This window comes from Fundulus heteroclitus, chromosome 5 (assembly GCF_011125445.2).
Source record: "Fundulus heteroclitus isolate FHET01 chromosome 5, MU-UCD_Fhet_4.1, whole genome shotgun sequence".
In the NCBI taxonomy this organism is placed as follows: domain Eukaryota; kingdom Metazoa; phylum Chordata; class Actinopteri; order Cyprinodontiformes; family Fundulidae; genus Fundulus; species Fundulus heteroclitus.
The window spans coordinates 2,729,030-2,756,230 of NC_046365.1; the positions used below are offsets into that span (position 1 = coordinate 2,729,030).

A 27,201-nucleotide genomic window follows, 5' to 3' on the forward strand; every position below is an offset into this window, starting at 1 on the left:
GGGTCGATCTCAGACCGTTGTTGGTGTGTCCACTTAAACCCAAAGTGGCCCCAAACATAAACGGCAACAAAAGAGACAAAGTAGTAAAAATTGTTTATTTCATCACTCCCCCATTGTTTGGCCCACATTATTAAATCTCTCCTATAAGTTAGATATTTACATCATTAAGGGCCTCTGATATAATACACCATCTTCTTTAGAAAGAACTTCATTTCTCTTGTACAAAATGTTGCAAACATGATCAACAATAAACCCACACCTCGTTGCCCTAGAACAAAAGCAGACATTTCCCCCACCGTATATCAGACTCGATTATTAACCCATCCCGTCACAGGCTATTACCAGGTCACAGTAAACTGATCCCCTGAAGTTATTCCAGTAAGGCAAGCAGTCCAAGACCTTTACACTTTTTCAAAAATAAATGGCAATAAACATTTCAGACATGGAACAACTGAAATTGTGCTTGGAAAGCTTAGTTTGGAGAAACAGCCACAGATTGAAGTTCCTTCAGGAAGACCTCTGTTTTTCTTTTTCACTTTTTCCTTTTGCTTAGAAACTTCAGACAGTGTAAAGGTGATTTATATTCTAGCCAAATCATAGAAAAACATATATATAGGAGAAATGCGATTAGCCTGTTAAAGGTTCATTGCAATGGAGTCAAAAAACAAATACAGCCAGCTGCCAATGGTTAAAAATGAACTACTACCTCGTCTGTATCATGAGATCACATTATTCAGCTGCTTTTACACCATATTTCCAGCAAAAAGTCTATCAAGTGTGTTTTCTGGATATAAGCAAGCAGTAAACCCATGGAGTGTCCAGAACCCCGGAGTCCTTCACCAATCACACGGTCTGCCTTTGGCATCAAGTGAGCAAACCAGAATTAAAAATGTCTGTGAAATGATTAGAGTTGATTGTGTTCACTTTCCTGGACGGTCAGTGATAGCAAAGATTAGGATTTTAAGAAAACAGAAATAAAAGCTTGTAAACACAACCACCATAAAAGGCCAGAGACATGTTGCCAGTTTAATGCTAACCCAACAGCTCCTTGTAAGGACCAGCTGTTTCTGGTGGTCTATCAACCAGTTCTTCCCTGGAGTGCATCACTTCCTGTTGAGTCCAGGACAAACCTTAACAAAGGCGTTTTTTGCTGATAGCCACAGCTGAGACCTTCAGAATAAAACCAGCTGTTTGGATACATTTAGTGGTCATGTCCTTAGAAAAATCACCACATCTTTCTCCCATCGACCAGTGGATTTCCTTAAGTCTTCATACAGCGACAATGTTGTTCATCTCCCACTTCTGAGTGCTTTTGCTGACGTCACAGTCTGATATGAACACTTTGTGAAGCAGGTCGGAGCGGTCCAGACATTTACCTGAGAAGAACAGACATCAACGAGCGTTACTACACGCACGTGTTTCTCACTTTGATTCAGACCATCAAAAGCTTTTATCGAGGACTTTTTCTGCACCATTCTAGAGAAGTTTAGAGTAGAGATGCTGAGTAGATAGAAGATTTAGATCTGAGGGAAAAAGGCTCTTTTCAGGTTCTACTTTAACACAGATATGTTTTATTGAAGTGAGTCGTCTTTGGTAAAGGTTTTAGAGGGAGGACTTAATAGTTTCAATTTGTTTTGTTTTTTCATCTTTAGAATGAATGAGATAAGATTAACCAAAACAGTATAATGGACTCATCACACTGGCACATATTGTTTTTACCACAGGGTGGAATTTAATAACGCAGTACTTTAAAGCAGATGTTGATATACTGAGATATAAGTGTACTAGGGCTGGGCAATATATCACGACTTTAAAAATGTAGATTTTTTTAAAAAGGGATATAAGATGAGACTATATTGTTTGAATCGAGATGGTCTATGTTTCATTGTAATTAGATTTTTATGTATTCTAGTAGGTTCTTTTTCAGTTATTTCTCAAATTTATCTTAAGCTGCTTGTTCAAATCTGTGCCTGTGAGACATTTGGGATAAAACTTTGGTTAAGAGATGCCATTTTATGATTATTTTATGAATAGAAAAATACCACATATCGGCACTAGGCCTATAAATATCCAGATAAAAGTTTTGGTCCATATCGCCCAGGCCTAAAGTGTATATTATTATTATGTGCTGTAAGGAAGCCTTAGTATATTTTGATGTTTGTTTATTGGCCCACGGTCGAACTTTTAACATCTCTTGGCTTTCCTCTGCTTTTGCTTTGAAACTTCCACTACGAATAAATCCTCCCAAATTAACCAGTGCTACTGCTACTGCTAATTAGCGCTTTTGCTGTGGTTCTGGTCACTGATGAGGGAATACTGCATCTTAAGAATTTATGTCTGTGTTGGTCCATTCACACAGGTTCTGACATTCTGAAAACAAAAAGCTTGAATACCTACACTCCACCAGTAGGTGGCAATGTTATAAAGGATAGCAACACTAACATTGTTAAGGAGAATGTCCTAAGTGGGACTAAAAGATGCTGGGACTCTTATAATATAACAGTAGCTTGAATTTTACTTGACACTATCTACCATTTCCTTTAGTCCGTTACTTTTTCAGCAAACATTTAATGTTTAATGGAAACAGAGTAAAAACAAAGGACAGATGTAGACAATCCCATAAAAATAACTGTAGTATTGTTCATAGGTAGCTCTGCCCTCCATCTTCTTTTCTAATCTACTCTTACTTTGAAAGTGCTGACAAAATAGTGTCAAAGAGAAAAGAGTCTAAGAGAAGTTGCTGATGAAGTTACCAGGTAAGCTCAACAAGCTGAAAGTTGGATAATTCTGGGATGATGAGGATAATGCGATGTGAAAATAATCATTCAGACCAAAGGAGCCAAACTCCAGTCCTCGACAGCTGCTATCCTGCAACTTCTAGACAAATCGGTTGACTGGATACTGGAGTTTCTCTGCATGCAATTACACACTTTTAAGTTCAGATCTTTGACTTTAAAGACACTTTTCACTCTATGCCTAATTTTAAAGACTAGGACAGTCATCGCCCAATAAGGAGGTGAATAGGAAGATCATACACTAATACATGACACATGCGTAATGGTTGAATTTGACAGCTTCTACAGGCATAAATACTAAAGTACTAAAAATGGAGCTTATTTTACAGTAAACATTTTAAATGTAACAGGGCTTCCATCTTAAACTAGTTTGTTTTTTACTTGGGTCCTGTTTTCAGAAGGTTCAGCATCCGTAACACCCTACTGTTGCTTGGACTACCTGTTAATACACTTTATAGTTAACGTGGATGCACTGGACTGTTCATTTAAAAATTGATTTCACTGGAAAAAATAACTCAGATCAATTGAAATCTAAAATAGTTCTGCTTGGATTTAACACCTTAATAAAAACTTGGTATATTAGAATCATGTACACGTTCCATTTAGAAAGCTCAGACCAATGTTCAGTGTAATTAACCATTTCAGTCAGGCAGAGTATCTGACCCAGACCCTCATCGCCTGCTGCTGAATGCTAACTCAGTAACGACAGATCACAAGTGAATGTGCTCCGCTGCCTGTCAGGAAAACACCCAGCAGCCTTTAATGGTCTGAGCTCAGCCTCCACATGCTCCACCTATGCCCATTCCTTCCTCTGGTGAAAGCAGACACGTCTTCAGAATAATCCCAATGAATTAGGATTTGAAATGTGTGTTGAAGTTGAAACTATGCAGACATTTACCTGTTGGCACATGAGTGAACCGATGAAGATCCTGAGAACAGAACAAAAAAATAACAGACACAATGTTGAATGCTGATCAACTATTGGCTGAAACAAAAACAATTATCAGTGATCTACTAGTAAACTACCTTGAAGTAGTTCCACTCAGTGTTCTGGTTCCTCTCACAGTGTGTGATGATAACAGCTGAGTTCTCTCCTCTGGTCAGGCACTGGTCGTACTGCATCAACTGGTTGGCTTCATTTATGCGGAACAACTGCAGAAGCAGATCAGACAATGAAGCAAATAACCACAATCAACCAGATTCACTGGAGATGCACACACAGAGCCCTGATGATTACAGCTGCAGCCTGTGTGCCATCTAAGGCGGCTAAGCCTGAACATTTTTGCCTGTTTTGGCACACAGGCTTTTAAAAATGACAACTTGTTTCAATATGAGACGTCTGGATCTGTGGGAGGAAGGTTCTGTTAGAGGAGGGCTTTACGGCTTGTAGCTATGACTGCTTCCTTCCAAAGAATTCATTCAGATTGCTTGACAACATGTCCTGTTAAGCTTCAGTGTGCTCTGTCTTCTCAAACAATCGGAAGAACAAGCTGAACTGGACAGCATGTTTAAGAACTAGGATCAGATTGGAATGAATGGACTTGACTTGGAATGTGTCTGTATGATTGGATTGAAATGATGCCTTGAGATAATACTTGTTGCAAACTGGCACTATATAGTAAACTATATCTAATTAATGATAGCTATATTTACCCATGAAGCCTGACAAATCCAACTGGTTTATCAGAAATGACACTTAAGACATTGAGCCCTAACTTTATATGTGCTGTATGAGAGAAGTTAGAAGCATCCAGTCCCAGAGAGATGCAGATAAACTACTTTATACATTTCATATTATTATGAATGTGTATTATTCAGAAAACAGAATCTTTCCAAGAAATATTTGCACTTCCTTCTGTCTCTTAATGTGAACATTTAAAGTTCTTGTTCTATGCTGTAACATCATAAAATCTAGGTTCATCTTGTTACTAGGCAACGCAGCTGTTCCCTAGCACCACCACTTCTTTTAACAGTGAACGTCTATTATTATTGTCAAAAGCGCTTTTAATTAACTTTGGACCATAGATTCAGTCTGAAACTCCAAATAACTGAGCACCTTCTTGGTAAATAATGATATCTGGAGCTCTTCTGAACTAAAATGGTGGCTTTCTTCTTTCCTCACCTGTTTCCATCGTGGATAAGTGTAACTGGGCTCTGCTCACGAGAACTTTTACATTTAAAAACATCAACAGTTGAACAGTTCCAGCTTAGTTTCCCATGAGGCACTGAGTGTTACCTGGTTCCCCCCCATCCTGTGGCAGGGGCCAATTTCCACATTCCCTCCATTGGTGTGCCCCATGCTGTCAATGCAGTAGCTGGTCTCAAAGCCTCGAATCTGAACACAGAGAAACGGAGGAAGTCATCGTCACGAGTAGCAGAACACAGACAGCAGGGATATAACACGGCATGTGTTTGACTGCTTACCTCCCCCCATTCAACATTTTTAGGAGGAAGAGGGTAGTGCGCTGGGATGTCATAAGCTATTTCCTCCATGAACCATTTGAAACTTTTGCATCGATGCTCCTCCCTGAAAAAAGTTTGGTAAAACACACAGTTCAAAACTTCCAGCCTTCACTGTACGAGTCAACAATATTCAAAGCGCAACCTCTCATAAACAAAACAATCATTTTGAAACCACAGATGTTCCTTTTTGTCTGGATAAATATATACCAGAGCCAGATTATCATCATATTTCCCCATCCGCTGTAAACAATGAAAACCTGAATCAAAATGAGAAACCGTCTGTACTGACCTGCTGAGAAAAATTATCCAGCACATGTTCTTGTTTTCTTTAGGACTAGCAAACCCTTTTAAGGTGGAAGTAGTGATGCGCTTCTTGCAAAGGATAACAACAGCTATCCTTACATTAGCCACATTTTGATCAGATCAAACGGATGCAGTCTGGCTCAGTCAGAGTTTCATTATCAGTCTAATATGATAGATGGAGATCGACAAATAATCTGGCCAACAGGATAAATCAAATCATGGCGACACATTTTAGAGCTGTTTCCTTCCAGTTTGCAGGTCTGGAGTTATAATATATTTTGAATACAAGCTTGGACAGACTATAATTTGCACAGTGAACCTTGCAGAAATATTCATACCTTTAAACATTTCCATATGTTGTTACATTGTTCTGGCAAACTAACTCTGAACATCCCCACAGTGAAACATGGTGATCGATGCTGTGCTTCATAATACAATAGTTTAGACCAACGCATACGTCTGCATGGATGTCCCAGACAAAGACGGCTCCCAAAGGATTGCAGCTCCAATTGCAGCTAAAGATGGTTCTACAAAGTTTCAGGGAGCTAAATACATGTTTGCTTCACATTTCAGATTTTTATAGCAGTTAAGGAATTTGAAAACAAAATATTTTCCTTTCACTTAGAATTATGCAATACTATTTAATGTTTATCACATAAAATCCAAATAAAATACATAGACGTTTGTGTTTGTAACATAATGTATGGGGCTCCACTATATGTTGTGAATATATTGTCATCTCAATACCAGTGGGTGCAATGTGCATAATGCACATGCCTGTTTGGAGTTCAATAATAGTTGTCTAATATATTCCAAGAATTATGAGCTTGCATTTTACATGCTAAGGTAATATTGAGCCACTTAGAGTCTCCCAGCAGCAGGCTGCTCATATCTGGATATAAATAACATTGTCCGAAATGCTAAAGGTGACAGAAGATCAGATGAGAAAGAGAGGAAAGAAGATCGGGGGCATTTTTCTTACTTGATATTATCAACCCGATATTTACTAATTTATGGCCACTGCTAAAGTTTCTGATGTGTTGCAGCCCTAGTAATATAGCAACATTTTAAATAATTCAAGGTTTGTTTACATTCTTGTGAAGTGCGCTGAGATTCGTTTATCAGAATTATAGATGTAGATTTCTCCACATGCCACACACAAACCAAGATGGATTAGTTCAAAGTATTACATTTCTGCTGTAAAGCAAAATGGAACCATAGGGGAAACCTTTTGAAGACATGGAGAAGAAAAAAAAATCAATCTGTTTTTGGTGCTTCGTTCCTGATCCGTTTTTTTTTTTTCTTTGACCAACAGCCCCTTTTAAAAATATGTTTTGAGTTATGTAAACAAATAAATTAAGTTTTAGCTAGGTATAAGTGTTTTGTTATAAAGACCAAAACATTAAGAAACATATCCTCAGGCTAGGTGCTGACACAAAAAAGATGAACACAAATTAGTGTCTGAGCTGGACGAAGCAGACCAGCATAAGCGGGATGGTGTCCAACAGGACGAAGAGCAGCTTTTGATTGGTACAAAAGTGATAGCAAAAACAAAGTGTGTATACATTAGGTGTTATGTTATGAAACTTTTCTGTACCTGAAACGTTTCAGATCACTTATGTCCCCATAGGCTAGAGTCAGAGTTTCAGGGCGGCTGGCGTAGAAGTAGTCCTTATAATCATCCCACCATACCTCCACCACACGAACGTAGTTCTGTTATTCACACAAAAGCATGAACCCAGTTAGTGTCAGTCAGTGAAACACAATGCTCCATGATATAAACCATTATTTGCCAGACAACATGAATATCAGCTCTGATTCTAGTGAACGTGAAAACCCAACAAACCCATTGGAAGTAGTGGTGGCTGAATCCTGTTGGAATGTTCAAAGAGTACAAATACTTTCAAGGCACTATAAGCAGCATGTGTAGTGGCCCTCTTCTGGCTGGTAGCTAACTTCAGCATTGATGTGTGAGGCGTGTCATCTGTTGTCCTACCTTTAGAGTGGGCGAGGATCCAACATGTGCAGGTGGGGGGTTTCCCTGCCAGCCCTGAAGTCTGTAGATATGACCAACGCGAGAACATGGTACAAAGAGCAATTGGCCCCCACACTGCCAGATCTACATGTACATCCAGGAATAATAAAAAAAAAAAAAAAACATATTCAGTAGTCAGAAAGACAACTCTCAGCATATAACGCCATAGAGTAATCTAAATAACAGACCTTGTATGATATTTCAAAATTCTCTCCTCCCCATATCTGTAGTCCAGGGTCATACAGACCCAGCTCAAAGAAGAAGTCTCGCTCTATAGCAAAGAGACCTCCGGCCATTGCTGGAGACCTACAGGGACAAAACCACACATGACAAGCAGTCGTGTAAGAAACAGTAACATGTTACAGGTGCGTCATGCTAAAAATAAGTCAGCTTTAAAAACTAGTTGTGTTTTCAAAACAAGCATTGACAGTCAGAAGTTATGGAATCAAGTGTGAGATGAACAGAGAAACGACCAGCAAGCACACAGTCCCCTGATGACACATGATAACTGAGGAAGGCATCAGAGGTGCTAATGTCTCAGGCCAAGCAACACTTTCACCCGAAACTTTACCGTTAAGCAGAAGAAATGTCCCAAAGCCATCCCAGACTTTAGATTAAGACCCACAGGAAGACAGTGCTAACATAATGCTTCTGCCCTTTAGACTTGTGTATTTAATGTGGGCCAAGTTAAAAAAGATAGGCAAATGAAGAGTTTTACACTCAGGACAGATTAGTCCAGCTAAACAATGAAGTAGAAACAGATAAACCACTGCAGGAAGGACAGCTAGTGGATAGAGGTGAGTCAACCCCAGCCAGCTGGAAACAGTCTTTTTTAGTAGGTTAGTTATGACTTTTACATAGTTAGTTATGATATACAATACATTAGATGCACTTGTGTAATATTTTTGAAACCAAAGCCAATTGTAATGTAGAATATATCATAAGAAATACGGCCATTTATCCCAGTCCAGGTGAGTCAGGAGGCACTGGTACCTATATGGCTCAGTTACTGTTTTTCTCAGATTTTTTTCCCTGTCTCCAAGCGGAACTCTCTTCCAGAGCATGCTCCAATCCCAGGCTCCTCTAGCAAAACCGTTCTCGTCTCCTCCGCCTTGGGGCTCGATGTTGAACCTCTGGCCATGGATGGAGTCAATCAGAGGCACCGTACAAACAGTTCTGACAGAATGGAGGTGGGGACATGCATACAGGACACACGGGGGGAACGAAATGGGGAAACATCGTATAGGGAGGAGGAAACACACAGCAAAGTGACACAACACAAATATGTGGGGTGGGGTGGATGACGCCAACCGAGACATGGTCAGGACAGTACAGAACAAGAAGGGCGGGGGATCAAGGAATGGGAGATGGAGACAGAAAAAGATCAGGAGTGAGTTTTAACATGCTTTGTATATGTACCGGTATGGTTCGGTGGTATATTTTCTCTTGGCCTTCTCTTTCTGGCTAAGTGGAACTCTCTTCCAGAGCAGGCTCCAATCCCATGCTCCTCTAGCCAGGCCGTCCTCATCGCCACCCTGCTGGGGCTCCATAGTGTACTCATTACCATCTATATAATCTATCAGCGGTACAGTGCAAACTGTCCTACATGTAGACACACACATACACAAACCTTTGTATGGGCATGTCACGCTGCATAAAGTCATATATACAGTAGTCTAATTACTCTGAGTAGCATTGCTAATATACTTCAACAATGAACATCTCGATAAATTAGAACATCATTAAAAACTTGATTTCAATAATTCAAAAAGTAAACATGTAATAGATGAGTTACTTGCAGGTTTAGTTTTCTGAGTGTCATACCAGGCAGCTGTGAGGAAATTGAATTTCAGATAATGAAGACCCAAAATTCAGCTTCTCTAAAACTCTAAGTATTATATCAGACCATTAAAAAAGGAATAGTACCTAAGAAATGTAATGTTGCCTAAACAACGGGGAGGACTACTAATCTGACAGTTATTCAACAGTCACCCTACACAAGGTGGGTAAGCACAAAAGGACATTACTAAAGTCAAGTGGCTTGGACTGCAGAGCATCAACAGGTACCACAATCACAGATCCAGGAAACTGGCTACAACTGTTGGCTTGCTTGTGTTAAATCTTTTTGTTAAACAGAGATGATGTCAGCAGCATCTTACCAGGACTGAGGGGCAAAAAGACAGCAACTCAGAGTTTCAAAGTCCCCTCATACGTGAAATAAAAATGCTGGTTCTTATTTGGAAAACATGGTCTTAGACTGTTAAGGAAGAGTGGAGAAGCACATAATCTATGTGGCTGGAGGTCCAGTGGGAGGTTTCCACAGTTAGTGATGGTTTGGGATCCATGCCTGCTGGTGTTGGTTCACTGGGTTTTAACCACAGCCAACGCAGCCATCTACCAACCTTCATGCTTCCTCCTGCTGACCAGCTTTAGGGAGATGCTGATTTCATTTTCCAGCAGGACTTGGTACTGGTGCAAACTGCCAAAAGGTACCAATCCCTGCTATAAAGACCCCAGTATCACTGTGCTGACCTGAACCCCACAGAGACACTATGGGCCGCACAAGAGGAAAACTAGAGGAGCTGAAGCTGTGCTTCCTCAACACCTCGGCAGAACCACAGGCTGGACCCCTCCCACCACACTGCTGAGGCAGGCTACTTTCTGAGACACTGAATTCTGGGTTTTCATTAGATGGAAGCAATAAATCCTCAAACTTATCATGAAAACATGTGAAACATATTACTACGTAAGGTAGGAATTTTACTTTTCTAACTGAATTATTGAACTATTCTGATAAATAAAACTTGGATGATTTTTGAACAGCGCTTGTAGATCGTAGTTCTCCCCACCTTGATGAGGGTTCTAAGCTTAACATTAACCCTGGTTCTTCCTGTACCTCAGGTAGACTGTACAGTCAACACAACAGTTTTTCAATGAAGGCAAGAGCAGAGCTGCTTCAGAAGAGAACCACCAGTTCTCCTCTGGTGACCTGTCAGTGGTCTTCAGTGCTTCATCACTTCTGAACATGACCAACATCAGCTTTTCTCATTCAAATACTTGATTCAAAGCAGGGTAATAAATAAATGCATACATTGGATAATGCCACTAAAATAAAAACAAATTATAGATTAGACCCTTGTTGAGCTATCATTTTGAGTAAAACTGCTAACAGAACCCTTTCATTATTAGAGAAAGCGGTAAGAACATGAGCATAACTGACCTGTCTTTTGAAATTGGTCCAACAAGAGGAGCATACCAGTTGATTCCAACCTCACAATGAGCATCCAAGTAGATCAGGACCTGCAATTCAGCAGCAAAACCTGTCAATACATGCTTCCGTTCTTGGAGCATCATCGCTCTGTTAGCTTGTTCACAATCTAAAATAAAAAAATTAAATCCTGCTAAAGGGAAACAGCCAACTGATACCTGTCCTGTAGTTGCCTTATGAGCTCCGATGCTCCTCGCCTGTATCAGTCCCTCTCGTTTATCATTTCTGAAGAGTTTAACAAGCCCGTTCCATTGCTTAATGTACTCCTCCAGACGCTCCTTCAGATGGACTACAAGCAGAGAGTATAGATGGAGCATTTTACAAGGGGCAAATTATTGCAATAAAGTTATGACTATATGAGGTTATCCAATTGTAATTACATTACATTAAAATGCCAAAATAAGAAGACATTACAAATAGAGTTGGACAGAGTTTGGCACATGCGAGTGGCAAAACCCTCTGTTAACTTTGGATCTAACTCGGCTTTAGTCACACTAATGAATGCATGTCACTCTGGCAATGGTGAACAGTTTACAGCCGAGGTGTCGGAGCTTGTAAATTATGCCTGTGTTTGTGGTTCTGCGTGGTCACGGGCTCTGGCCAACTAGTCCAGACCTCAGCATGCGGGGACAGCAGAGAGAAGGAACATTAGTGGATCGGTCTGGTGAGAAATCTGGACACACTGCTCCATTTCACTCTTTTTCTCACATGTAAGTTTAGAAAAGAGGAAAGTGCAGGTGTTTGACACCCGGCACCAACAGCCACTATTATTCAGGCTATCCGTCCAAGAAAGAGAGAGCAGCTTTGTGTGGATTAGGCTATGATACACAGAATGTGAAAAGGAAGGGACAGAAAGAGAGAGAGAGAGAATGGACAGAGGAAATAATAATGCCATCCTCCCATATTTAACAACTGTTGAGATTGCTTGATGTTGGGAAAAAAGTGAACTAGTTTATTTATGTCTGATAACTGAGGCTCTGAATTCTCTATCAACAACGACTTAGTCCGCATTAAGAGCATGTCCTCTGAACTTTGAACTCTTTCTTGGGAGGCCTGAACCTGCACAAAGCCTCTGAGCCGCAGCAGCAGCACTTTGAACCATTCTTGAACTTTCTGTTCCTTAAATGGTCAACCATTTATTCTCTGTGGACTGTTCTGAATTAGGAGGAAGAAGTAAGCTTTGCCAAGAGTAGATCCCAACCCCTTTGGACTTGTAGATGATAACAGGAAGAATTGATTTTTTATATTGCTTCCTGCCCTGACTGGTTCATTTAACAATAAATGACATTTAGTTGATCAGATAATACATGGTTCACATTGGATTCATGTTATCAGAGATGAAATTTAAATCTGTGTAAATGTACAGTCTGCCAGTACATTTACTATGATACTGTAATGTCTTTTTCTATATACTTGTGAAATAAAAGCAGACCCACCTTTGTTACTGAAGTCATCTATTAGGACAATCTCAGCCAGATATCTCCTGGGCGTCCTCTTGATGACACTGTGCACTGTTCTCATCAGTGTGGACCAGCCCTCGTTATGGAATACTATTATGACACTAGAAGTCAGCAGCCTATCATCGTAATGCCAGTACTTACACCTGGAGAGCAGAAACAGATCGAATGCCAGGTCAGTTGGAGTCAGAAGGATATTCTGCTTTACAATCACTTACTGTTGACACGTCGGCCTCCACAAGAACATTTAAAGAGTTGCCGGGATCATTATGGTCGTCTGTGCAACACAACACTTTACAGCAAGAGCAAGGCGAAAAAATACACTTCTAAGGAATAATCCTGATTAAAACATGTTATTTTCCCAGAGCTTGATTTTGTACATGAAAAGCAGACTTTTGTTTTGTACAGTTTGAACCAGAACCTCCACACCTGGAAGAGTAGTGGACCTCAGGGAACCGCCTCCTGCTATTGGAAGCAAACTCAACATACAGTACCAACAGGTCTGTATCCAACTAATTTGGTAACATTTACAATGTGATTATAGCTGACCAAGTAGATTGGATATAGTACCCAACAGTGTATTAGAATTAGACTGTGTGTAACTGGACCAAATCTGTTTGACTGCATTGTTTTGGCAGAAAATGGACTGATTACACGTTTATTTCTTATCATGTCTTAGCTATTCATTTGGCATTTATAGTAGTCTTTTTATGTAAGGGTTAAATCTTATGAACAATATTTTTATGTATTTCTTGTTCTATTGTCCTTTTCTCTCCCCTTTTCCTTTATTTTCATGTAAAGCACTTGGATAGGTCCAAATGCTTTACATGAATCCTCTGCAAAAAAAACTCGCTCTGCCTTTGGATATGAATAGAATTTGGACAGATTTGGATTTTAAGTAACTGGTTTGGCAAGCGTGAAGGTCACATGTAAAAAAGGTTTGAACTGGCTATAATAATCAGTTTCAATAAACCGTTTAGTTTAAACCAATAGAAGTTTGGATTTCATCTTAAATTGCTCCTCAAAAATGTCATTAAAAGCTTCATACAAACCCTAACAGCATCATGCGTGTGGCTTTTGTTTGCCGTCTTTCAAATATTACGTTGCTATTTACTTAATTGAGGTTTGAGGAAATGGGATTAATTTGGACTCGAATGTGTTTCGCTGAAAGATTGAGAAAAAACTGGAATCAAATCCAAAATATGGACAAATGTTGCAATGTTGTGAGGATATGTGTTGCAACCCAGTTTGTTGCTCTACTTGTCAAGTTGACAGACGCCGCATGAATCACCACATGGTTGGTGTCGCTGCCAGAAGTAGTTGAGTGTAACAATGGTGTATGGGAGGGTTGGAATCTGAAGCGCTCTGTATTCATTTAACATTTGAAAAACAGCACAAGACATATAATTTTGGACAACTGCCTTTGAACAAATGATGTTTAAGGATGAGAAGATTCAAGAATTACAAGAATTTCTACTACGTCAGCCCAGTAACAGTAATTACTGATGATTATTTGACCTAACTTATAACCTCCAGGGCCAGCTATAACGCACCTTTGTTGGCGTTTTTCCACTGTCGCTCCAGTAGAACAACCCGGTTTCTAACCTCCCTGAGCTGTTGCAGAACGGCCGCCAACTACAACTTCACTGTGGTTGCTCAAGCAGGTGATGGCTGGGGTGCTTTCACTTATGGTGTTCTTGGCCCAAGAGGAAATTCCTGACTTCCCTGATGTTGCAATGAAACACCAAAGGTTGTTTGTGTAAAATCCCAAACAAGAAAAACTGCGTTTTGTGTTGCATCTATAGAGAACCAACAGAGCAGGAAGGAGTGGTAAACCTCCCTTTTTGCACTCATAAAGCTTTTCGTACCCATGTACTCAACCATAGCACGTTGGGGATTCTACTCTGTAGTTACAGTACTTTGGTACAGTAAACAGAGAAATCATAAAACTCTTAAATACTTTTGCATTTCATTAAGGATTTTATTATACCTCCTATTTCCATGGATTAAATTTCTTGCCCATGTTTGGATGGGTTGACTCTTAAGAAATATAGGAAACGATGAACTCCGAGTAGGGCTGCCCGATATCAGGAAAACATGGAGTGTGATGATAATATGGGTGAATGGATCCATAACAATGTGACCTCTGATAAATGAAAACTTTTGAAAAAGTTAAAAGGGTTTGTCTTTCTGCTTTGGGTTCATAGCAAACACTGACCCAGTTAATGAGTTTATCCAGCTACTAAACAAGGTTGTATTGAGAAAGTTTCTTTTGGGCTATGTCTGATGTTTGGTTAACAAAGCAACTTAGTAGCTGTTTCTTAATGACTTCACCTCCTAGCCACCTCTGTTCCTTCTAAAAACCTTTATGCTGAATTTATTTATTTCCAGATACCAAATATATTACTGACACAAAGCGCCTGCGTGCTACTGTTCTAAACACCTAATCCAGCAAACAAACACTCTGTACTATAAACAGTGAAATGTGTGAATCATGTGGTCCTGTTGAGTTTCCACTGATCTTCCACAAATTTACACGGTGAGTGTAGATTAGCGTCCGACCTTTGACCTTACACTAGCAGTAACGATGTTATGAGAGAAACAGCTTCAACATACATCTTCATGTGAACAAAAATTATAATCATTTTTTTTCCTCTTCCTTCTCTTGGTGAAGGCAGACGTTTTTTCTTCCCTTCTCCTCTCCTCTCCTCTCCTCTCCTCTCCTCTCCTCTCCTCTCCTCTCCCTACACGTATCTCCCTTGCTTCTGCATCTATCAATCTTTTTGGAGCCTCTTTTTACATTTCCTCCAATTAGTAAATTATGGATCTGGTCAGCTGGACTCTCAATGCAATTGATAAAATTTTCTTAACAAGAAGAATGGGTAAAAGAGAGCCCTTGTGCCTTGGCAGGACATGGTGGGAGGAGGATCATGTGTCTGTCCATTTTGTCAGTCGAGGACATTAAAAATGTGTTCAAAAATGTATTTATAATAACAGGATTTCTACTTTTTGGAGCTGGCTGTTACCTGGAGTATCGAAAAATTCTGAAAACATCGGCAGCTGTTTCAGCATGTGTCAAGCCTGCCTGAACTGAGAAGAACTAACGAGACTCTAAGGCAGAAAAACAAGAGTCTGCCTGCCCAAAACAAACGCTGTTATCAGGATCTGGCTTTCCTGTGTCGCTCTGTGACATCTGTGACCTGGAACAGAGCGCTGCTGAACTGCCTGATAATGTTTATCACCATCAATGACTTTGGCTGCGATGGCTATCTGCCACAGCTCACAGACCTACACTAACGAAGCAGTAATCAAAGCAAAAGGTGGCTACTTTGAAGAACCTAGAATATAAGACATATTTTCAGTTGTTTCACACTTTTTTGTTAAGTATATAATTCCACATGTGTTAATTCATAGTTTTGATGCCTTCAGTGTGAATGTACAATTTTCATAGTCATGAAAATAAAGAAAACTGCAAAAAAGACACAAACAACATCCATAGCAGGAGCCAGAGAAAGATCAGTCACACCTCCACAACCTGAAACGTCTCTGAAGCAGGTGGATTCACGGACTAAACTCTAATGATTTACCTGTGTGTGTTCTCACTTCATTTCATGTACCAGCTTCTAAAGCTGAGACCGACTCACAATTTACGCCGCAAAATACAAACATAAAGAAGTTTGATTTGATTTGTGTCCGATGACGACAGAGAGAGCAAGCCACACTTTGGTAGAACAGCACAGAGTAATAATAACAGAGCGCTCCACAAAGATGTTATTAATCAGAGAAACAACACGTTATTTTCTGATTGTTTCACATCCGTTACACCCAGCAGGTAAACACGCCCTTAGCAACACACCTCTGCTTCCTGCAGCCCCACCTCTGGTTTGCCTGTTTGTGTCTGAACATGCTCTAAAACCGCATCTTTAAAATTAACTGCGCCTATCTGAAACACAATGAAAAGTATTACAGCTCTGTGCGTGAACCTAGTCAAGAAACCGCGTCTACCCCCTTGCAGCAGCAGCGGAGGCTACAGCGGTGTGGACGTGTCATGGGCATCAGTGCTTGTCACCAGCTCAGAGTCACGGCACCATGTCCAGCGCTGCTTGTAGGCGCTGCGCGATCGATAGAGACAACCACTCAATTTAATCTCGTAAATAAACCTTTCGGCCCGAATTAAATTTTTTTCTCTGCTGACGTAAACGACATAAAGTCAGGAGAGAGAAAGAGACATTTTCTGATTCTTGCTCATTTTCTTCTCCCGGATCCGTTGCGATTCTCTCCTCTGTTGCCTCCAATTCCTCTCTCTCTCTTTATCACTAACTTTGACATTAGAGCTGCATGACAGTTTCCCTGATTTCAGCGAAATTAGCATATTTGCGAGAATAATTGAAGCAGAGACCACAAGCCATGCGTGCATATACAGCACAATGCGGATATTTCATCTTAAAATGAAGCGTAGAAGAAGATTTCTTTTAAATCAATACATTTTCGTGTGAATACTGTAACGTTCCGTTAAGCAACAGACCGAGGTCTTGCTGCTAACACTTTATTTTATGACGAACAGAATGGGACAGCTTTCACCCTGCCAGTCCCCGAACCACCACTTCTCCCCCTGGAAGCCACACATTTCTTCAGGTATAAACCCAAAACAACCTAATTTAAAGAAACAGTAAGTGTGCAACAGCACTTAGCAATAAAGTCTAATACAGATCATTACAATACATTTTGTTTATTGATTCAATTTACAGTTTTTGATTTTAATCTTTACAAAGGAGATGTTTATTTACACGTCTTTATGGTGTGGGGGAAAAAAAACACGATCAGACCGCCATTACAGTTTGCAGCTTACGTACCCCCACACTTTGGGAATCCCTGGACTATGGTATGACGTCACACCACAGCTCTCGGCATTGTTCTCCAGTCTGTTGTTTACATAGCCGGGGCCGGACAGTGCATGTACACGTGTGTACGTGCATGTGAACAGCTGCCACTCAGGGCTCAGCCCCTCCCTGCCCTAAAACGCCACCGTCAGAACAGTGCAGTGTTGGAGCAACATTGTGGAGCGCACCCTGGCAGATCAAAATGTTCTCTTACTAACAGCTTTATAAAGTTATGAGTTACTTACTTCTTCAATGGAACTGCCACTCCTAAAGGTGATGCTGTTTTGCTGGGTTTTTGTCCTTTACATATATATGCGCATAGAAGGCGACGGGCGAAAGGGAAAGGAGAGGCTGGGTTTTGTTTTGGTCTACAGACAGTGTATAACCACCACCTATTGGTGAAATATTGCTTATTGCTGTTTAAGGATTGTGTTAATGTATGGATAGAAACTATTAAGCTATAAATGTTAGTGATGAAGCTTGTTCTAGTGAAAGTAAAGAATTTATTCTAGTTGTAACTTTAGAAAAGTTAGGATTTACCTTTCTTATTTCTTATTACGAATAGAAACAATTAAGTACTGTGATTTTATGCTTTCTATATATGTTTGTTAATGTATGAAAGAAGTCTGGTAAAGGATTTACTTAGCTTATTCCTAGGTTCATGTAATGTTTTTCTTTCCCTATGTAATATTTCCCTCTAATGTTTTTATGTTCATGTACAGCACTTTGAATCATCTTGTTACTGAAAGTGCTTTATAAATAAACTTGCCTTGTCTAATCTGTGCTTAAAAAAACAGCACTAATAAATAATAAATGAAGATGGACAGCATAAAATATGCATTTTGAATCGTGAACTAGAAAACGTTCCACCTTTACAGATTACAGGAAATCAAAGTTCAGTGCAGTGGGTGTAAGCAGCGGTACTCACTCTTCATGGCGTAAATCACTGATGGTTCGGTCCAATGAGATCATGTCACTAGCCACCATGTTGAAACCAAACTCCTTAATGGAAGCTTGGACGGAGTCTTTGTACTCTGGACCCAAGACAAATGGCTTGGCTCCCTCCCCAGGACCATTAGGGACTCCTGGAGGTTCAGGTTCCTTAGGCTCAAAGTTTCCCAGGATCCCCTTTTTGAGCACAGGGCTGTTGTAGGCATGTGTGTGAGGTCTGAATGTCACATACTGCTGCTGGATGACCTGCTTCTGGTTTGGCTGCTGCTCCTGGCCATGAAGATTGACTCCTCCTGGAGGTAGCAGACAGAAATCAAAGGATTATATAAAGAATGCAACACCTGAATGTTGCCTTAACGATTGTCCAACATCCCTAAATTCCTTACTAAATCCAAGTTACTTCTAAAGCTAGGATCATCCATTGATCATCCATTGTGAACTTTGTTGTTTTTACTGGCCCTTAATGGCCTGTTTCGATTTTAACTCACAAGCAAGGCCAGTGGGGTTACATACAGTACTGTATGTGGTTTTCACTTCCACACCTGAACTAGGCATCCTGGGTAAATGCTAACTGAATCACTGCAGATGGACGGGGATGTCTTCGTATTTGCAGACTTTCCTGTAAAAACTTCAGTCAACTCACTGATGCTGTAATTACATGTTTCCTTCTGAAGTCTGGTTCTGTGCCGCATCCGTTGATCCTTTAAGGTTGTCTAATCTGGGATTACAAAACAAAACTGGGTCTGTTGGTGAGAAACACCAGCAGGATTTCATTCCTATGCTTACTGCTCCATCTTATTACAACACAGCAGTCATGGTAGCTGCTACTGATATTCTTTGGCACTCCGAGTCCGATTGCCAAGACCAAACCGACCTGATCCCATAAGAAAATGTAACAGCGACCCACCCACCACCCTGACTCAATGATATCCATCAGTCTGAAAAAAGTCATGAAGCCATTTCTTAGGCATTGGGACTGTAGTGAATGAGAGACATGATCCACAACTGGAGACAACATAGAACCGTGGTGAGCCTTCCCAGGAAAGACCAACCTATCAAAATTACTCCAAGAGCACCTCCACGACTCCTCCAGGAGATCACAAGAGAACCAAGAACAACATCTAAAGTACCGCAGACATAAGACTCCTAAGTTAAGGTCAGAGTACATTCAGGACCTGGAGAAATGACTGTATTGATGGAACCTATAAATCCTGTTCTCCATCTGAACATCTAGAAGCAGAATATCCAAGCAAAAGTAGCTTAAGGTCATGTATTGTAGTAGTTATGTAGCAGGACAATAACCCAAAGCACACCAGCAAGTCCACATTTAAATGGCTCAAAGAAATAAAGGTTTTGGAGTTGTGTAGTTAAAGTGTGGAAGTAATGCTGATTGGGATGCTCTGGCCTTAAACTTTAAAAACTCTCCGGTGCAGCTGAATTATTTAATTGTGTAAATAAGGCGGCCAAAACAATCCTTCACACTGATGTAAATGATTCAATGCCAGTTAGCGCATGGGTGGAACTTCCAGTCTGTTACCTTTTCACATATTACATTAATGAATGAATAAATGAATGAATGAATGAATGAATGAATGAATGAATGAATGAATGAATGAATGGACTTAAAATTTATTTTATGAGCTGAATCATCTAAGAGTGACAAAGAAGGAACGTGTCTCACCCATTGGCTCGTATGCGCATACTCACAAAGGATAAATACACCGCAGAACAGCATCACCTTTCAGACTAAGAACTCATAACTTTGTTTACTGTTAGCAAGAGAAGGTTTTGATCCGATGGGCCTGCTCTCCCCCATGTTGCGCCTTGCAGTGGGATTTTGTGGGCAGGGAGGGGCTAAGACCTGAGTGGCATCTGTTCACATGCACGTACCTGCATGTGCTGCCGGCACGGCTATGTAAACAAGAGACTGGAGAACCAACAACACAGAGGAATGGTGTGTGACGTCATACCATAGTCCATCTAAAAAAATACCTTCAGTTCTTTCTATCTAAAATGATTACATTTTTCTTATTGCTCCTTTAAACTACAGCTAAAACTCTAATAGAATCATACATTTACTGATCCAAATAAACTTAATAGGTTCAGTCTGAACACTTGTCAAGAAACTGGAACCGGTCCAACATGTGTGATGCATTATGAATTCGGGATTCTGAGAACATTCTTCCCAGAGCTGATTTTTTTTTAAATGTTGAAAAGGGAAATAGGAGGAACGTTGGGTCTCACCATGCTTCTGTCGGATAGAGTTCAGGTCAACTTCTACACCTTCCACACGGGGCCAGGGCACCACAGGTTTAAACTGATCCGCCAGGTCCCCTTTGGGGAGCGCACCGTCATCCTGTTTAAAACAATATACAACATGGGGAGATCAAAAAAAATGCAGACCTGGTCTAGTGAATACATAACCTGTTTCACTGCACGGTTACCAGCATTTGTTATAGTGTGGTGAATATTTTTGACAATGACCAAACAACATAGAGACAAGTCTGACTGATCTGAAGAGAGACATGGGTGAAAAAATAAAGAGTCAGAAGTGGTCCTAGGAACATCTGCAACTGGCCCTCAACACCCTCAACAAATAAACATAAAAGTAATAAATAAATAATTATAACAAATAATATATTTCTCTATTAAGGAATGTTTGCTTGTTGCTCATTTAAGCATGATGATGACAGCATCATCAGTGGCGGTTCTAGACCATATCTAGCAGGGGAGCCAGGGAGGGGCTAGTAGTTTTTCATGGGGGCACAGTACAAAAGAGTGAAACGAAAACTTGGAAATATTTCATTGTTTGATATGTTAGGTGAGTCACAAAGCCAAACAGCAACCTGCAGCTCTGGAACTGCAGGTTTCTGAGCCCTGATAGAGAAGACCAACTGTGTTCCCATCTCAATGGGCTAAAACTGACCCACTTTCGTTTTAAAATCATTGTTAAGGTAAAATTGTAAAAAGGTACAAAATGATATTCCAAGGGGCAAATCAGTTTTGGTTTCTGTGAGAGCACCTGTCATATTTAAAAAAATCGATTTAGTAAGCAAAGGGGCCAGAACCAGTTGCCCTGTAGGCCCCTGTCTAGAGCCGCCCATGAACACCATGCTATGAGGTTACGTTTCCTCAACAGGTCAGACATCATGGTAACATGGATGGAGCTAAATACATGGCAATTATTAAAGACTGCACCAGACTGCTCCGTGTTATGCATTCAACCATTCCAGCGTCAGTGAGGGACAGCCCAACAGGTTTCTTGTTGCTATAGCTACACGTGAGACAAGGTGGCGAAGGGATACAGCACTAAACACACCCATCTAGTTTAGTGCAGATCAGACTTTTTTTTCCCTCTACACACACCCTTCAAAAAACAGGTGTTACCGAGACGTGGCTCTACAGGCGGCAGAAATAAAAGGGTGTGCCTCGAAGGCATTCCTCACGCACATAGCTAGCGTAACTGATGCTGAATTAGAAAAATCCTACGTCAAACAATCATTTGAAATAAATCAACTGGACACAGTAGAGAAAATTGAAAGGTCAGAGGCCTTAGAGAAGAGGACGGAAACTTTAGCTAGGCTGCTGGTCTTACATTTATGGCCTACTCTACAAAAGGATCTTTGCACTACCTTCCATATAGCTAAGCAACCATTCATTTCAACACCACCAGAAATGGAAGGGCCACAGTCTCTCTTTCTTCTGAGATGCCCTGCTCAGATCTTTTTTTAGACGTCTCTTCTAAATCAGCACTTCTGAGTTGTTGGTTTCAACCCAAGGAATATTGAAATTAGGAAATCAGCAGCTTCAAGAAAAAAAACAACTTCATGGAGTTTCAACAAAACCCCATTTCAATGAGAGTTTTGTAACTTAAAAAAATTAAGGCAGCACAACCCTAATAAAACACAACATTATGATATAATGTGTTGAACATTATTGTTACCATTTCTTTTAAATAATGATGGTGTCTCCAACACCATCCCTGAGCTTTAGCATCTCGTCCACAAAGATCTACATCAGGCGTGGGCTTCAAACGTCCTTCTAACTGGCCATTCATATTATTGGCAAGCCTTATAAATGCCTGGCTCATGAAATGTAATAGATGACCAAATAATATATCCTAAAGGTTTGGTATCAATGTCTGCAGACACTGATAGTTTGACAACTGTGACTAGATAGATAGATAGATAGATAGATAGATAGATAGATAGATAGATAGATAGATAGATAGATAGATAGATAGATAGACACCAGTTATATATTAGGTTATGGTGACTATTTAAATTGAAGGTAAAATTAGGTTTCTTTGATCTTAGCACGATTATAATTATTTTATTAACTGTTCACAAATACCTTTTCTAAAAGATATTAAGGAGCTTGAAATTGTGTACTGTCACCAGTTTAGAGGTCTAGCTTGATATATTAGGCTCAGTAGCTCAGATAATAATGAATAATAATAATCAGATGGAGGCTCCATCTGATTATTATTCCCTCTTCATTCATCTGTCATATTGACTGATTTCGTATTTTACATTAAGATTTCATGACGCGAAAGCTTGATAATCTGACTACTATGCTATAAAAATATTTTCTGTGAATGTCTACCTGCAGTTTTATGTTCTTTATATATAGATAGATAGATATAGCTGATAGTAATTTCTTCTGAAGGCCAGCTCACTTCCGCCTGTTGAGGATCCGTAAACGTGCTGACATGTACGGATGTGGATCCTGGATCGTTGGAGGGATGCACCTGGAGATCCCAGCGCCTGTCATTCCAGGGCTGCAGGCTACAAATGGCTCCCAGCAACAGTACAGCGAGGAAACACGGTCCTACTCGTTCAGACCACACACACAGCTAACTAGGACACATAAATCCGCACCGCGTCAACTCCGCATGCATTGCTTGCTATGAGGCAACCATCCCTCTTTCGCTACAGTTTAGCTTCTTACCCTTCTCGCGAAGGGGTTCTCGTCGTTGGGCTTTGGAGACAGAGACGACCAGAGTACCACCAAAGCCAGAAACGTCCCGATGACCAGCAAGCTCCGCAGTAGGAATCCCACTTTCAGCCTCATCCTGGAAGCTGTTCCCTCGTTCCCTCTCCAGCAGCTAAGCTAAGCTAGCTGCTCCTGATGCGCGCGCTGCCACCGGCTGACAGTGGCTAACCAGCAGCTCTGTGTCTGCTGGCAATAAAATAAATATTAGCTCAGCGGAGACGACTCGTCGTTGTCACTGTTCTGTGTGCTCCGCGGGGTTCTCGGGCAGGTTCTTGTTTCCTGTATTTATCTCCTTTCTGTTCTGGTACCCAGACCGACTGTTCCGGTGGAACAACTCTGTCCTCTAAAGGTTCCTGCCGCCTGCCCTCATAATGATGATGATGATGATGATGATGGGAGTATTTCTGTCGGAGCCCGGGACAGGCGGACCAGGGCCACCGCTAATAGACCCTTTTCACATGACGTCACTCAACTTCCGTTTTGAAGCGGAGCAGGGTATCTTTACTTCCGGCTACATGCTTTTACATAGAAAATTCGGGAGGTGAAGAGGTGTTTCACTGATAATCAGCGCGATTTCATAAGGTAAGACTGAGACCACAATGTGTCGCATTGACTATCTTTATTTTCCTTAGTATTTGTAGCGATCATTGCTGTTATATAGATGCTTTGATCGGGACAGTAACATGTAGATTAAGCTAACATGCAGCAGCTTGTTAGCTTACCTTACCAAACTTTTACCTATCAGTAATCAGCGTGATTTCATTAAGTAAGACTGAGAGCACAATATTAAACGTGTCTTATTGACTATCTTTATTTTCCTTAGTATTGGTAGCGATCATTGCTGTTATAAAGATGCTTGGATTGGGACAGTAACATGAAGATCAAAGCTAACATGGAGCAGCTTGTTAGCTTACTTTACCTGTCATTAATCTGATGTAGATGTTATAAAATTATTACTGTAGCTTTGCTATTATAGAAATAAATCTTGTTCACTGAGTGAAAAAAGAGACATTTATCTGCTACATTGTTCCCTTTACTTGATTATGGTGACGTGTTATATATATTATTGCAGTCACTGAATTAAAAAGATCTTATTCCATTTTAATCTTTTTGTTCATTCCTAAAAAAAATTACCGTGGGTCTATTGGACAGTACTTCTGTTTCTGAATTTTCTGTGTATTATAATGAATTTTCTTCATAATATTATTTGCACTTATATTAATGCACTTTTTTTTTGTTTTTGTGCAAAATACTGTATATTTTAAGTAGAAGCCTGAAATTGTTATTATACTGTATTAGTAATGACATGTGCTGCTGACCTCTTAGTCAGATCAACCTTTAAAAAAGAGATCTTAATCTCAATGGGAGTTTATCTGGTTAAATAAAGGTTTTAAAAAGTATTATAGTTAATCTATTTTTTTCTCCCCTTGTGTCCATCTCTCAGCAGCATCATATCCACCAAGCATGGCACAATCACAGAGAAACCGCTACTGCAGTGTCCCACAGTGTTCGAACAAAAAAAACTTTCCATATCTCAGTTTTCATGACTTCCCGGCTGATGCTGAGACTGGAGCCCGTTGGGTGACGGCAATAAGAAGAGACGAGGGGCCAAATTTTAAAATCCTTCGTGGCAGCACTTACGCCTGCAGTCAGCACTTCTCTTCCGAGGAGACCTATGTTTCTGCAAGTGGTCTTTAACAAATTAAACTCCATCTTTCTTTCTTAAAGATAATTGAGTTATAAGTTAATTTAGCTATTCCCAAGATAATTTCAGTGGCTCACCACGTAAAATTTTATTAGAGCTGTCAAAATCAATTTGTTAATGAAAGGAAATTAATCTGAGAAATTAATTAATTTCTGCACATACAAATGGTTTTTAAAAATACTCACCTGTACACTGTGATCGCACACTGTCTCTTTCTCCTGCATTGTTTACATTTCAATTGTTTACTGTTAAATCACTGCTGTAATTTACTGTAATTCTCAAGCTGTATGCAAACGGAATTTCGTTCTGTACGCACTCTGTGCATACATAATGACAAATAAAGTTGTCTAAATCTAATTTGTCCATGGATGAACCCAGAACCACACACAAGGGACTTAAAATGAAAGTCTTTATTGAAGGTTTGATGGGATGGAGGGTGATGTAACCAGCGAGGTAGAACTGCACGGGAACAGGGTGATGGTGTTGGCAGGAGCTGACGGACCGGAGAGAGACTTCTTGGAACCAGGAACAGGCATCAGGGTCCACACCTCGGCAGAGAATTGACAGTTCAGGGGAGAACCCACCAGAGCTCGGCAGCAGGTTCTTCTGTAAGGCAGAGGGGAACCGAAGCAAGGCAGCAGGATAAACAGGACAGGTAAAATGGACAGAGCTGCTATGAAGTATCTATGTAATAAATAACTAAAATATATGAAGTGTGATGTCTGAAGTTTTTTTAAATCCATGTTTTTTTGGTCAGTTCCTGAAAAATAACAGTATAGGACACAAGGGGTTTGCCCCGACAGCAGCATAATCCATAAATACTATAGTGAACTGATTATTAGTGTGCTTGCAACATTATTGACAGCGTCTTTCTCAGTCTATGATGTCCTAAACTATCACAGTTTTAACAGGAATGGGCAGAATTATTTTATTAATTGAGGCTCCAGATCTACTGACGAGACTGAGAAACACACTGAACCCACAGAGGAATTTTGAGGGATACTGCAAAAGTCTGCAACCTCAGTAAAATACTACACAAAAAAAAAAACGGGAGGGCATGGGGGACATGGGCGACAGGGACTTTTTTGTATCAGTAGGTAACTTTACATCGAAGATTACAAAAATTACATGTGGGGTTCCCCAAGGGTCCATCCTGGGTCCCCTCCTCTTCAATATCTACATGCTCCCTCTAGCCCAGATAATAAAAAATAACAACATCAGCTACCATAACTATGCAGACGACACACAGCTCTACATCACCATGTCACCAGGTGACTATGAACCAATTCAAGCACTGAGTAAATGCCTAGAAGAAATCAATGCATGGATGTGTCAAAATTTTCTTCAGTTGAACAAAAACAAAACAGAAGTAATAATATTTGGACCAATAGAGGAGAGATCAAAAGTTAGGTCACAGCTTCAGTCGCTTCAGCTAAAAACCACTGATCAGGCCCGAAATCTGGGAGTAGTGATGGACTCAGACCTGAACCTCCAAAAGCATCTAAAGACAATTACAAGGTCAGCTTTCTACCACCTGAAGAACATTTCTAGGATTAAAGGACTGATGTCTCAGCAGGATCTGGAAAAACTAATCCATGCGTTTATTTTTAGTAGAATTGATTACTGCAACGGTGTTTTTACAGGTCTGCCTAAAAAGTGGATCAGACAGCTGCAGCTGATCCAGAACGCTGCTGCCCGCGTCCTCACTAAGACCAAGAAAGTAGAGCACATAACACCAGTTCTAAAGTCCTTACACTGGCTCCCTGTATCTCAGAGAATAGACTTTAAAATACTTCTGTTAGTCTATAAATCTCTAAATGGCTTAGCACCTAAATACATCACAGACTTGTTATCAGCGTATAAACCCTCCAGACCACTCAGGTCTTCTGGCTCCAGCCTACTCTGCATACCTAGAACCAGAACTAAACAAGGAGAAGCAGCATTTAGTTCCTATGCTCCACTTATCTGGAACAAACTTCCAGAAAACTGTAAAAGTGCAGAAAGCCTGAGTTCCTTTAAATCGAGATTAAAAACACATTTGTTTAGAATTGCCTTTGAATGTTCAAGTTAAAATGTTTTACTGTTTTCAAATGTTCTTTTTTGTTTCTACACTATCCCTACTTGCTTTTATTCTGTTTTATTTTCCAATATTTTAATCATGTAAAGCACTTTGCATTGTCTCTGTACTGAATTGTGCTATATAAATAAATTTGCCTTGCCTTGCCTTGCCTTGCATGAGGCTCCTCATTTTTATTCATAGAGCTGTGACCAAGTGGCCAACAGCATTGACACTGTTCCAAAACAAAGTAAGAAAAGGCTCAACATTATACATCAACTATATCCCTGGTG

General features: G+C 40.2%; 1 protein-coding gene across 2 annotated transcripts; it reads right to left on the reverse strand.

The window, feature by feature from the left end:
* Positions 1-81: 81 nt before the first annotated feature.
* Positions 82-23,505, reverse strand: galnt7 (UDP-N-acetyl-alpha-D-galactosamine: polypeptide N-acetylgalactosaminyltransferase 7). 2 transcript variants are annotated; one of them, XM_012852840.3, is made up of 15 exons: positions 23,103-23,505; positions 20,397-20,508; positions 18,130-18,445; positions 12,301-12,467; positions 11,023-11,153; positions 10,817-10,896; positions 8,590-8,772; positions 7,785-7,902; positions 7,558-7,680; positions 7,159-7,274; positions 5,220-5,322; positions 5,032-5,130; positions 3,822-3,947; positions 3,694-3,724; positions 82-1,376 (listed from the first exon to the last, which is right to left on the reverse strand). In XM_012852840.3, exons 1-15 carry the CDS (start codon positions 23,223-23,225, stop codon positions 1,270-1,272), a joined length of 1,935 nt encoding a protein of 644 aa, XP_012708294.2. In that variant the 5' UTR covers positions 23,226-23,505; the 3' UTR covers positions 82-1,269. The 2 variants fall into 2 exon arrangements, with proteins under 2 accessions (XP_012708294.2, XP_012708293.2); XM_012852839.3 differs by lacking the exon at positions 8,590-8,772 and adding an exon at positions 9,016-9,198 and having other exon boundaries at positions 23,103-23,504.
* Between the last annotated feature and the right edge of the window lie 3,696 nt (positions 23,506-27,201).

Coding starts and splice junctions, on each gene's coding strand:
- galnt7 (XM_012852840.3), bottom strand. CDS start 23,225: ATGAGGCTGAAAGTGGGATTCCTACTGCGGAGCTTGCTGGTCATCGGG. Junction 5,323..7,158: donor AGTGATCTGAAACGTTTCAG/GTACAGAAAAGT, acceptor AACTTTTTTCAG/GGAGGAGCATCGATGCAAAA. Junction 5,131..5,219: donor AAAATGTTGAATGGGGGGAG/GTAAGCAGTCAA, acceptor CTCTGTGTTCAG/ATTCGAGGCTTTGAGACCAG.